The following is a 12,921-nucleotide window of genomic DNA, read 5'->3' as shown; positions in this document are numbered from 1 at the left end:
GAGGAAAGAAACCGAAAACCCTAAACTGTAGAAAGGGAGAGAGAGAAAGAGAGAGAAAGAGAGGTTGCTGAATGAAATGAGGGAATCACAAATCTATGGGAAGCCATGAAAGGAAGAAAGATAAGAAGAAAGAGACGAGGTATAGTGGTGTTAAAACGACTTGTTTCTCGAGAAGACATGGGAAACGAAAATCACTTACAAAGTGAAGCAGTGGAGGAAGAATCGCAGAGCCACACATGAAGTGGTGAAAGGAAAGGAACTGGAACCTGGTTGACAGAGAAAGAGAATTAGAGAAGGATGGCAGCGAAGGCGGCAAATCGCAAGAGAAGAATAGAAGACAAGGATAACAAAATTGTAAGGCGGTTTGTGTGTTTCCCCTGAGAAATAGAAGTTTCGGCAAAATAAGAAAGCCAACAAAATTCCGTGTCCAAATAGGCAAAAATGAAAGAATCTTCTGTTCATCAAGTTTTTAACCATTAATAGTATATATAATGGTAAAATTGGTAACCGCTATTGCTAACGGCCAAGAGAGCAAACATGTTTCGGCCCATAAAGCCCAAAACGCTAAAACAATTAGGCTGAATAGAAGCCCAGATGTACCAGACGTCAGACGAGAACAGAAGTCGGCGTACACGTAAGATATTGTTGCTTCTTGCAAAGCGAACAGACAAAGGCAGGGCAGCCTTTCGGAGATATCAAGGGACTTCATCTCGACCACTCCGAACTTCCTTATTAACGTCCCTCTTCTCATTTTCAACTCACAAGTCGACCGATCCATAGCTTCCGTGCATCTGTATCTACGCGCACAAACTCATATACACTGTGCGTGTAGTCCACGAGTATCATGGCGACGTTTTCTCCATCGACACATTGTCCATCGTCGTCGGCTTATTCGAATAGTTCGTCCGTCATGAATGGTAGTAATCGGCTTCAACAACGTATAGCGTTATCCTCAATTCTTCCTAAACGATGTCGTTCAAGAAAGTTGTCTCTACAACAATCATCCAACGGGGTCTCACTCTCGAAAGCTGTTCATGTTCAAGATGGTTAGTTAGTTTCCTTTCCTTGTTATACCTAATTCTTGCCGTTTATTTTCACAAAATCTATATTCTCAATTTGTGCTCATGGGTTATTTAAGCAAGCATTTTATATTTGGGTTGACCTATTGATTATAAGTTCAAGGGGTTTGAAGTGATGTGTGATTTCAAGTTGCCCTGGTGTTAATTTACCTTTTCCAAGATCAACCACTCAGTTTCATACTAGCAAAAGAAATTTGATTATGAAATTTCAGGAGAAAATTGCTTATATCCCCTGATCTCTTAAATAATCAGAATTTGTAGAACATTCAGCAGATGAAAAACCATTAATATAATAGGGTTGATTATCTGGTTCTAATTATTCAGTAAAACATAATGACCATCTATCTGTTTGAATCTTGTACCTTTTTCTATGACTGTATGCACAATTGCCCATGCTTCTTTATAATGTTTGTTCTATGTCTCTAATCTTGAACTTACATTAGAAATACAACAAAAAAATTGAATTTGTTCAGGACAAGAAATGGGATGCTTTTTCCAACATGAAAATGCAACATCCGAGGTTCGGATGTTGACAAAGTTGTTAGCTAAAGGAACAACATCAAAACTATGTATAAGAGTAGAATCCAAGAGATCTCACAAAGATGAGCTAAGAAGCCTTGGTGCTTCAGCCCATTGTAGAATCCCTTATATATGCATTGACCGTATGGGTACACATGGATATGGGATTTGGGAATATATGAGGGAGGCTATTGGTATTTTCTTAAAACGTACGGATTAATTCCCACAAGTCATGATTAGGGTCATGTACCTGTGGTAGCTTAATCATGAAAATTACCAATGTTTTCTCTTTTTGGAAGTTTTCACCATAAATTTTTGTTTTTAATTTTTGGCTCTTAATCTTATATATATATATATATATATATATATATATATATATATATATAGGTGCTACAAACATGAAAACATCCCCTGTTGAAAATGATGGTCCTGTTAAGATATTGAAAGATGGAATATTATCCGTACCAGTACCACCCCCAGAAGAAGTCAAAGACATTGCAAGCTTTGATTTTGATAAAGACAAGTCTAGTGTCAGTATAACAGTTGTTGGAGCCTCAGGTGATCTTGCAAAAAAGAAGATATTTCCTGCACTTTTTGCGCTTTTTTATGAAGGCTGCCTCCCTGAGGTTCGTGTTTTTTCTCATACCTTGAATTCAAGATTTCAACCCATTTACCATTTTGGATTTAATTGTTTTATATTTGCCAACTGTCGACAGCATTTCACGATATATGGATATGCACGAAGTAAGATGAGTGATGCTGAACTTAGAACCATGGTCAGCAAGACACTTACATGCAGAATTGATCAAAGGTGAAGGCATCTTTTAGTACTACTATTTCTTTGTCATGCTTTTTTTTTTTTTTAAAAGATAAAATTTCTTGGGTTTTGATAAATGTTTGAATGGCATCTTTTAGGGAGAACTGCGGTGAAAAGATGGACCACTTTCTTGAAAGATGTTTCTATCATCCTGGTCAATATGATTCTGAAGAAAACTTTTTGGAGCTTGACAGAAAGCTCAAGGAACACGAGGTAATGTATATATATATATATATATATATATATATATATATATATATATATATATATATATATGAATATGATACACACACTGTTTGCAAGATTTATAATTTGAGAATATCTGATTTTTATGTAGGCTGGAAGGGTTGCAAATCGCCTGTTCTATCTATCAATTCCACCAAATATTTTTGTAGATGCAGTCAAATGTGCCAGCTCATCTGCATCCTCTGCAAATGGATGGACAAGGGTAATTGTGGAAAAGCCATTTGGTCGGGATTCTGAATCCTCTGCTGCATTGACAAGGTCCCTCAAGCAATACTTGGATGAAGATCAAATTTTCAGGTAAGTTTAGTGATTTTCTAACACCTTTGTTTTTTTGTGTATTGTAACAAGATTTTGATTTTTGATTACTATCTTGCAGGATAGATCATTATCTTGGGAAAGAGCTAGTGGAGAATCTTTCAGTCCTTCGATTTTCCAACCTAATTTTTGAACCCTTGTGGTCAAGACAATATATAAGAAACGTACAATTCATATTTGCTGAAGATTTTGGCACTGAAGGGCGAGGAGGGTAAGCATTTTTTTTTTCCATATATTTATGTTGTTTCCAAGGGACATTTGCTCATTTTCCCTTCTTTTTTAGATACTTTGACAATTATGGAATAATTAGAGACATTATGCAAAACCATCTGCTTCAAATGTTGGCTATTTTTGCCATGGAAACCCCTGTGAGCTTGGATGCAGAAGATATCAGAAACGAAAAGGTTTTGTTTTTTTAAAAACTTTTAACATTGAAAATGAATTGTTTTCTATGTATATGTATATATATATATTTAAAAAAAAAAAAAAAAAAACAGGTGAAAGTTTTACGTTCCATGAGGCCTTTGCGACTTGATGATGTGGTGGTAGGACAGTATAAGAGTCACACAAGAGGGGGTGTTAAGTACCCGGCTTATACAGATGACAAGACTGTGCCAGCTGGCAGTCTAACACCAACTTTTGCTGCTGCTGCTCTTTTTATTGATAATGCCAGATGGGATGGAGTGCCCTTTTTGATGAAAGCTGGAAAAGCTTTACATGATCGAAGGTTGGTTTGTGTTAATAATTTTTTTTTTCTTTTTAATCATGACATATATATTATATACAGGGCTGAGATACGAGTGCAGTTTAGACATGTACCTGGTAATCTGTACAACAAGAATATTGGGACAGATCTTGACCTGGCAACAAATGAGCTTGTGATCCGTGTGCAGCCTGATGAAGCCATATATCTCAAGATCAACAACAAAGTCCCTGGTTTGGGGATGAGATTGGACCGAAGTAATCTTAATCTTCTCTATGCAGCAAGGTAGGTGCCAGCTAATTTTTTTTCTTCTTTTTTTAAAAACAAAAAAAAAAAAAAAAAAAATTTTTTGTTGAGTTTTGATGATATTGGAAAACAAAACAGGTACTCAAAGGAGATTCCTGATGCGTATGAGAGACTTCTTCTGGATGCAATCGAAGGAGAAAGAAGGCTTTTTATACGGAGTGATGAGCTGAATGCAGCCTGGTCTTTATTCAGTCCTGTACTGAAGGAGCTTGAAGAGAAGAAGATTGTGCCTGAGTATTATCCGTATGGCAGCCGGGGTCCTGTTTGCTCCCACTATCTTGCCGCCAAGTACAAGGTTCGGTGGGGTGATATTGGTTCAGATCAGCAGCAGTAATTCAACGTTTCTTTTTCTTTTTCTTTTTGTATTCACAAATTTGGAGGGAGATGAAAGTTGGCTTGCTTCATTTTATTAGTTTTTTTTTTTTTTTTTTTTAGAGTGTAAGGAAATAAATAGCAACAAGCCGACATAAGATATGTTAAAACTAAAAGGGTTAATTAAGGTAAGTTGGTGTCTTAATCTTATATTCTTATTGTTGTATACTCTGTTTTTGAATAATACTTATTGCATTGTTTTTAACTTTTAGTTTTTTGTTTTTAGTTTTTAGTTTTTAATATTGGTTGGTTAGTTACTCGCAGAATCTTATATGATTTATAAACTATTCAAATATTTCATTATATAATATAATGAATACATGTGAAAACTTTGTTGTTTACGGTATGAGATTCTTTGTATGATCGCTATTGCTGATATGCTCCTTCTAAATCTGACCCTATATCCGTAGCTGATGAATTAAAAAAAAATATAGGTAATTTCATGTTCCCATGATCATTAGGTAAAAGGTAAATCATAGAACACAAACAGTCTAGATATTTGAGATTGCAATACTTGTTTTAGTAGAAACAAATTCTTAAAGGGTATTTATTGTTTCTTTCAGCATTCTGCATACATCACCAAATGATAAGGACTTGTTTCAATTTTAATAAATCATTAATTATTTTTGGAACCATGAAAAATATAATATTTCCAAATGTATTTTCTAATAATAATGATCCATAAAGAAATCACCGTATTATATTGTATTATTGTATTTATGTGCATCATTAACAACTCTTATTGTAAATTAAGCATTAACATACATACACATGGTGAGTTTTGTAGACAGTATAGTAGCATTAACATACATATACATGATGACAAGTTGAAAACCACTTGATTCGTATCGTGCCAATTCTATTTGACGTACTTTTTGTAGACAGTATAGTAGCTTTGGAAAAGCATGTGGAGGGAGGATAACGAATCTATAAATAATAACTAATAAATAGTAAATGCATATCATACACGTTGTTGGCCTGCCTGAATATTTTCATAATCTACAGTACACCATTAATATTTAATAAAATCTAAAATTTGGATAAATAAAAAAGTTAGCTATTTTTTCGGTCTATTCAAAACGCAAACCCTCCCTACCTCATTCCCTCCATCTCCATACCTACGCATGTACCTCTCTCTCTTCCGGTCTTCCTCTTTCAAAGGCGTTTCTATCTCCTGCATACAGCCATACACCTTTCTCCTTCTCTCTCTGTACATCGATAGATAGATTCTACACACCAAATCCGAATCACCACCATTCCATTTCTCTTTCATATTTACAAATACATGCTTCCCTTGATTAATGGTTGATTCAAATGGTGAATCAACATATTCTATCTCCAATAGACCATTGTAAAAACAAAATCACCGCCATTTCTCTTTGGCATCAGATTGATTCTTCATCTTTCTCCCTCATATTTACAAATATATGTTACCGTTGATTAATTGTTGATTCGGGAGACTGAATGAGGAATCAAGAGATCGAAGGTTCTGACGATGACGATATGGCGTCGTCGACACGACAAGGAGGTGGGAGCTACGGCCCAGTTGTCGCCCATGATAATGATCCTGTCGTCCTCGAGATGTTATCCATTGATCCTGGATCTTCATCTTCCTTGAAGTTAGTTTTTCTCCCTTTTATCTTCTCCTCGTCTTCGTCTGTGTTTTTAACGTTCATATACTACTTGGAACAATTAAGGGCCGGACTAGAGAAATTAAGGAATAAGAAAGAAGAAAATCAGCAAACTGAAGTTGTATAGGTTTGACATCGAAAAATATGCATAGCTAGTATATATTGGTAACTGCTCTCATGTAGTAAACTTTGGTACTTTGAGTCTATTTACAGTATATAAGACGCAATAGCAGCCTGAAAATTCTTGTCATATTGTGAGAACAATCCCAATTAACCTCATTGCTGTCCCAAATGTATACCATACTTATTTTAGAAAGAAAAAAAAAAGGCACCATAATTCTATTGGATTTGTGAAGAGGTATTTTTTGTGATTCGAGTCCATGATCTTCTCTTAAACATTACTGGTGTAGTGAAAAGGAGATTAGAAAATAAATGCTCCATAATGTGTTGAACACTTCCACATCAGGCAGACTCACTTTGTGAAGTGTTGTTCAGTTGAGATCCCATTTCTCCTTATATCTATTCAACTGTTGTTTCTTTTAAAAGAAACTCTAATTGAAGTCTTTAGTTACCTAAGTAGACTGTAAAAAGGGTTTCACATGGCAACATGTTGTATATGCTTTGCTAATAGCTTGAAATATTAAATTATGTATGCCAGGAAAGTAAAAACTAGGCAGACAAGCACGGGTGCCAGAGAAGAACCAACACGTAATGACCGAGGAGGAGAAAATGGTGGTCGGGGAGAATCTAAACTGGAATTATTTGGATTTGATTCTCTTGTAAATATCCTTGGTCTTAAAAGGTACAAATTATTCCTTTTGGTATGTATACTTATTTCACTGTTCTTTATTATTACTAACTGAATTTACAATGAATGGTGGCTGTATTTGTATTTGATCTGATGGTGGGAAACTGTGATACTCATACTATAACAAAATTTGCACAACTGTCATTTGTTTCATAGCTCTATGAAATATGCTCTTTTGATGAAAAAGAAAAATCAAAACTATGTTGCATGTTGTTCTTTCTTTTAGGAGATTTTGATATCTGCTGTGGGTGACATTGGTTTTTTATGTTCAATCACTTGTTTTTTGTTTTGTGACTGATGTTTTGAGCTTCCCATCTCAGCATGACAGGAGAGCAGATCTCTGTGCCTAGTAGTCCCAAAAACGGTGAGGATCATTCTGTTGCTGACCAAATTCCAAAGGTACAACTGGTTTTGAGCCTACCCTAACCTAAAACTGGTTTCAGTATAATACTAATAAATAGCCACTTGAAGGTTCTCATCCTAAGTGTTGGGTTGGCTATCATAAACATAATTAAATAATTAATGTTGTTGCAAAAGCAATTGATCGATCGTTTATTCATGTCCTTTGGAATTACTTAGTGCAGGTTAGTAACGGACACAAATTGGGAACAATGATGGGAGTCTTTATTCCATGCTTGCAAAACATTCTGGGAATCATCTACTACATCCGATTTTCTTGGTACATAACATAAATTTTTGAATCTTCTTTTATCTTTCTACCAGGAACATGAATATTCTTGAAAGTATAATGTGAACTGAAACCTGGCAGGATTGTTGGCATCGCTGGCATAAGCCAATCCCTATTGTTGGTTACCTTATGTGGCTTGTGTACTATTCTGACTTCTGTATCATTGAGTGCAATTGCAACTAATGGTGCGATGAAGGTGGATATTCTCGGTTCCTTTAAGATACATATATTATAGATAATAATATCCAATGATGATATTGATTTTGTGGTTTTGTTTTTCCTTTAGGGTGGAGGACCTTACTACCTCATAGGTCGTGCCTTGGGGCCTGAAGTTGGAGTGAGCATAGGATTATGTTTCTTTCTAGGAAATGCAGTTGCCGGTTCTATGTGTGTCAGCATATATATACTTACTTACTTACCATCCATCATCATCATCATCATCATCATGTTGCTTATAGTTGACCTTTTGTAGGTATGTCCTGGGAGCAGTGGAGACATTTTTAAGTGCTGTCCCAAAGGCTGGCATTTTTAGAGGTAATTATTATTATTATGTACAGTACTATATAACTTGTAAATAATCAAAACAAAACTCTGAAAATATAGTTGTGAAATTTGACAGAGACTGTGATACAAATAAATGAAGCGGGGGTTGAAGAACCAATTACAACTCCGAGTGTACATGACTTGCAAATTTATGGGGTTGTGGTTACAATCATTTTAGTTTTTATAGTTTTTGGTGGTGTAAAAATGATTAACAAGGTCGCACCAGCCTTTCTTATACCTGTAATATTCTCTCTCCTCTGCATCTTCCTCGGGATATTTCTCGCACGCAGGGATAACGAAAGTACTATTTCCAAACCCTTAACCCTCTCCAAAAACCATAACTGTAACTAACCAACCTTACTTTTTTTCTTTTTTCTTTTAATACATTAGCCGGAATCACTGGGTTGAGTTCAGACTCTTTCAGAGAGAATTGGGGTTCCTTTTACCAAAAAACAAACGATGCTGGAATACCTGATCCTGATGGTGAAAGATACTGGAACTTCAAGTAAGTTTCAGAATCACGTAACTATCAAGTATCAACAACATTTTAATATTGTTAAATTTTTTTTTTCCATGAAAAAGTGCATTGGTAGGGCTTTTTTTCCCTGCTGTAACGGGAATTATGGCGGGGTCTAATCGTTCAGCTTCATTAAAAGACACACAGCGGTCCATTCCTATTGGGACATTGGCCGCAACACTCACCACTACTTTCTTGTACATAATATCTGTATTCCTTTTTGGATCTGTTGCCACCAGGGAGAAACTTTATACAGACAGGTAACAAACAACTGTTTGCTAATATATACTATACTTTTTTCTTTTTTTTTTTGTGTTAAAATAACTCTTTTTAAGTTTTTATACAGATTACTGACAGCTACTATTGCCTGGCCGTCTTCAACAATCATATACGTAGGCATTGTACTTTCAACTCTAGGTGCGGCCCTACAAAGCCTTACGGGGGCCCCACGCCTTCTTGCAGCAATTGCAAATGATAACATCTTACCTGTTCTTAACTACTTTAAGGTTCCGGATACTGGTGAACCTCATGTGGCAACCTTGTTTACAACACTACTGTGTATTGGGTGTGTCATAATTGGGAATTTGGACCTCATCTCCCCAACCATAACCATGTTTTATCTTCTGTGTTATGCGGGTGTCAATTTATCATGTTTTCTTCTTGATCTCTTAGATGCGCCTAGCTGGCGTCCTCGCTGGAAGTTTCATCACTGGAGTGCATCTTTATTTGGAGCATGTCTATGTATCGGTCCGTTCTAAGCTGATATTCATTTTATCCATTCTAAAAAAGATTTTTTTTATTTAACTGTATATGATTTGGTCAATGCAGTAATCATGTTTCTGATTTCTTGGTCATTTACGGTGGTGTCCCTAGCTCTTGCTAGCGTAATATACTGGTATGTCAGCATTAAGGGAAAAGCCGGTGACTGGGGAGACGGTTTAAAGAGCGCTTATTTTCAACTAGCTCTTCGTAGTCTTCGATCTTTAGGAGGTCAGGTCGTGGTCGTCTAGTCTAGTCTATATAAATATTGGTTCTTATACAATATATATATATATATATATATATATATATATATATATATATATATATATATATATATATATATAACCTTCTTGTTTTTAATTTTAATTTGTTACAGCCAACAATGTCCATCCTAAAAACTGGTACCCGATACCCCTAATTTTCTGTCGACCATGGGGTCAGCTACCGGAAAACGTACCTTGTCATCCGAAGCTTGCTGATTTTGCCAACTGTATGAAGAAAAAAGGCAGGGGGATGTCCATATTTGTGTCCATTCTAGACGGGGACTACTATGAGTGTGCCGAAAATGCCAAAAGCGCCTGCAAGCAGCTTGCTGCGTACACCGACTACAGACAGTGTGAGGGTGTGGCGGAGATAATCGTGGCCCCGACCATGGCCGACGGTTTCCGGGGGATTGTGCAAACGATGGGGCTTGGTAATCTTAAGCCGAATATAGTGGTGATTCGTTACCCTGAGATATGGCGTCGGGAGAATCTGAGGCAGATTCCGGCCACTTTTGTTTCGATAATCAACGATTGTATTGTTGCTAATAAAGCGGTTGTGATAGTGAAAGGGCTCGATGAATGGCCGAATGAGTTTCAACGACAGTACGGGACGATCGATTTGTATTGGATCGTTAGAGACGGCGGTCTCATGTTGCTTCTATCTCAACTTCTTCTAACAAAACAAATATTCGAGAGCTGCAAGATTAGGGTTTTTTGTGCGGCTGAGGAGGATTCCGATGCGGAGGAGCTTAAAGCTGACGTCAAGAAGTTTCTTTACGATCTTCGAATGCTAGCTGAAGTCATTGTGATTTCAATCAACTCGTGGGACCATCTCAACGGCGCGTCTCAGACTCAAGACGAGTCGTTGGAGGCGTTTACCAAGGCTCAAGGGCGGATTAAGGATTACTTGGCAGAGATGCAACAGAGGGCTGAGAAGGAAGGGAAGCCGTTAATGGCGGATGGGAAGAATGTGGTTGTCAATGAACAACAGGTCGATAAGTTTCTTTACACGACTCTTAAGTTGAACTCTACCATTATGTACCACTCCAGAATGGCCGCGGTGGTGCTTGTCAGCCTTCCGCCTCCGCCACTCAACCACCCGGCCTATTTCTACATGGAGTATATGGATTTGTTGGTGGAGAATATTCCTAGGATTTTGATTGTTCGAGGTTACCGTAGAGATGTCGTCACTTTGTTCACGTAGCCCAATTCCACTACTAACACAAGGGTATATAGTCGCATCGTAGATATTTGTTGTAAATTTAACGTTAAATTCATTTTTTTTAATTCTTTTATCAGTGATTGTATTCAGTTGTATATTCTGTAGAGAATTCATACTTTTTCCTATTATTAATTTTCAATTATAACCTTTTTTTTTATATATGGGAAATTGAGTAATAACCTTTATAAACGATTTTTTTTTTTGACAAAAATGACCAAATTTTTGTTTTTTTTTTTGGTAAAGTAACCACATTCTCCGGAACATATTGTTCCGGAGAGTTCTCTGGAATTCCGGAGTATGATTCTAAACCATGTTTCCAGAACACATTTGACACCTTTTTTTTTTTTTTATAATATGTAATACATGGTTTCAGGATACATTTGTAATACATGGTTCCGGAGTATAATGTATAAGTTTTGCTTTTATAAAATGTATAACTTTTAGTTTATAAAATATAAAATGCAATTAAAATGAACAAACAACTTATAAATACATAAACTAAATATAAGATATGTGTCTGGGTCATATTACAAATACGATATTCAAATTATCTTTGTCCTTGTACCTCAAAATATTTCCGCTAGTCGTTTTCTATAACCCATAGCCCATGGACCAGTGGTTTTACCCTATATAGAAATCGATTTCCCGATGATCAACGCCTCCAGGAACCAACACAAAAATATCCCACAATCCCCTCTGTTGCCAATCTGTTGTCGTATGTCTAGGGCCTTTTCGAGGGTCGTCTTGAAGCTCTCGAGTGGGATTGAATCAGATGGTTCGGTACCCCAGTAGTTGACTCCCACTAGCAGTTTGTGGATGCAGGATCTCATACCTATAAACCAATCCTCATTTTTCGAACAATAGCCGCCCTTCCAATGACTATTGTATATAGTCATTTGGAATGTCTTCAAATCCAAAGCACCCAAAACCCAATGAGCATGTGGTATATTGATTGGAATGTAAAGCTACAAAAAAAAGATTAGAAATAATTAATTAGTATATAAATACTCAGGTAATGTAATCCAAACAAAATTATACCGTATCACACTCTGCCCAAGCTGGGTAAACGGATCCGTCAGCCATGTCACTCCAGTCAAATGTATCGGTGTTGAAAGCTGGCGGCACAACCGTCCACTGAGCATCATCCGCTCTACACTCTACCAGCAATGAGATCCACATCATGATGTGCTGCCAATTAATTTTTTTGCAGTAAAGTACGTATTGTTATTAGAAGCGAATTATGTAATAAACAAATAATTATTTTACTTACATCACATGACAACTATCCTCCATGACTATCTGCATATAACCGTGTCCAAAACTCAAGTGTAGCAAAACCGGTCAAAAAGATTGTCGAACGGTGCTGGTTGTAACAACGAGCCATCCCGTTCTTTATAAACTGTGTGTATAGTAGGATCTAAAAGATTGTCCAATGGTGGTGGTTGTTGTCGTGTAACACCTTTCCTTTTCATTTGTATCCATGGCGACTTATACCATATGGAAATAACTTTTTGGCGCTTAGAACGCCTAAGAGGTGCTGGCGACGGTGTTTTGTAATCATTCCGCGAAATCTCTTTTACATCCGACGAGTGAATAATCGAAGACGGCTGCTAAGGGTCGACATTCAGCGGCTGTTCAGGGTCGTCATTCAGCGGGTTTTCGGGGGTGTTTAAGACATAATCATGCTCCCATAACTCATTATCATTGTAGTATCCCTGTACGGTTCAATAATGTATACTTGTAAACGATGCAAAAACATAACGACCATAAACGATGAAATAATTAAGAATGTACCTCCATACCCTTCGAGGTACCAACATCGTCTCCGGGAGTCTTATTGATAAGTTTTAAAACCATGGCTAAAGTAGCCTCATGCTCTGCTAACATTGGGTGATGGTGTTAGGGAAGGTGCCCTGTAAACTTCAGTGTCGGGAAAATCAGGGCGATCAATCCATGTCGAGCTAACATGTCACAACTAGCATTTTTGGCTAGGAAATTTTGTCTTCATGTAATCAACTCTTGTATAAATTGTAACTCTAAGTCGATGTTATGCACAATGCTTATTCAAAAACAACTATTCAAATCAAAACTCCCTCATGAAACCCTAAAACTAATTCAATGTACTACATT

General features: G+C 36.7%; 3 protein-coding genes across 4 annotated transcripts; 2 read left to right on the top strand and 1 right to left on the bottom strand.

Moving 5' to 3' along the window:
• Positions 1-625: 625 nt before the first annotated feature.
• Positions 626-4,568, top strand: LOC145169158 (glucose-6-phosphate 1-dehydrogenase 2, chloroplastic-like). 2 transcript variants are annotated; one of them, XM_079087725.1, is made up of 10 exons: positions 626-1,046; positions 2,157-2,224; positions 2,315-2,409; positions 2,514-2,628; positions 2,753-2,958; positions 3,038-3,187; positions 3,260-3,380; positions 3,474-3,703; positions 3,764-3,964; positions 4,064-4,568. In XM_079087725.1, the coding sequence occupies exons 1-10, from the start codon at positions 845-847 to the stop codon at positions 4,317-4,319; spliced, it is 1,644 nt and encodes a 547-aa protein (XP_078943851.1). In that variant the 5' UTR covers positions 626-844; the 3' UTR covers positions 4,320-4,568. The 2 variants fall into 2 exon arrangements, with proteins under 2 accessions (XP_078943851.1, XP_078943850.1); XM_079087724.1 differs by having other exon boundaries at positions 627-1,046; positions 1,986-2,224.
• A 1,253-nt stretch (positions 4,569-5,821) lies between these two features.
• LOC145169157 (cation-chloride cotransporter 1-like) lies at positions 5,822-10,950 on the top strand. Its single transcript, XM_079087723.1, has 13 exons — positions 5,822-5,976; positions 6,647-6,790; positions 7,117-7,195; positions 7,381-7,475; positions 7,566-7,680; positions 7,771-7,871; positions 7,957-8,018; positions 8,104-8,328; positions 8,418-8,532; positions 8,610-8,804; positions 8,891-9,291; positions 9,373-9,534; positions 9,683-10,950. Exons 1-13 carry the CDS (start codon positions 5,822-5,824, stop codon positions 10,771-10,773), a joined length of 2,940 nt encoding a protein of 979 aa, XP_078943849.1. The 3' UTR covers positions 10,774-10,950.
• A 467-nt stretch (positions 10,951-11,417) lies between these two features.
• Positions 11,418-12,678, bottom strand: LOC145168624 (uncharacterized). The gene is made up of 3 exons (XM_079087394.1): positions 12,586-12,678; positions 11,830-11,979; positions 11,418-11,756 (listed from the first exon to the last, which is right to left on the bottom strand). The coding sequence occupies exons 1-3, from the start codon at positions 12,676-12,678 to the stop codon at positions 11,418-11,420; spliced, it is 582 nt and encodes a 193-aa protein (XP_078943520.1).
• Between the last annotated feature and the right edge of the window lie 243 nt (positions 12,679-12,921).

The sequence above is a fragment of the Lactuca virosa genome, chromosome 4 (assembly GCF_052849685.1).
Source record: "Lactuca virosa cultivar CGN04683 chromosome 4, Lactuca_virosa_CGN04683_v6, whole genome shotgun sequence".
Lineage (NCBI taxonomy): Eukaryota > Viridiplantae > Streptophyta > Magnoliopsida > Asterales > Asteraceae > Lactuca > Lactuca virosa.
The sequence above is the reverse complement of the archived record's forward strand: the minus strand, read 5'-3'. Positions and strand labels throughout refer to the sequence as shown.

Coding starts and splice junctions, on each gene's coding strand:
- LOC145168624 (XM_079087394.1), bottom strand. CDS start 12,678: ATGTTAGCAGAGCATGAGGCTACTTTAGCCATGGTTTTAAAACTTATC. Junction 11,980..12,585: donor GTACCTCGAAGGGTATGGAG/GTACATTCTTAA, acceptor ATTAATTGGCAG/CACATCATGATGTGGATCTC. Junction 11,757..11,829: donor CTTGGGCAGAGTGTGATACG/GTATAATTTTGT, acceptor TTTTTTTTGTAG/CTTTACATTCCAATCAATAT.
- LOC145169158 (XM_079087724.1), top strand. CDS start 845: ATGGCGACGTTTTCTCCATCGACACATTGTCCATCGTCGTCGGCTTAT. Junction 1,047..1,985: donor AGCTGTTCATGTTCAAGATG/GTTAGTTAGTTT, acceptor ATATATATATAG/GTGCTACAAACATGAAAACA. Junction 2,629..2,752: donor GAAAGCTCAAGGAACACGAG/GTAATGTATATA, acceptor ATTTTTATGTAG/GCTGGAAGGGTTGCAAATCG.
- LOC145169157 (XM_079087723.1), top strand. CDS start 5,822: ATGAGGAATCAAGAGATCGAAGGTTCTGACGATGACGATATGGCGTCG. Junction 8,019..8,103: donor AAAGGCTGGCATTTTTAGAG/GTAATTATTATT, acceptor GAAATTTGACAG/AGACTGTGATACAAATAAAT. Junction 8,533..8,609: donor GAAAGATACTGGAACTTCAA/GTAAGTTTCAGA, acceptor TCCATGAAAAAG/TGCATTGGTAGGGCTTTTTT.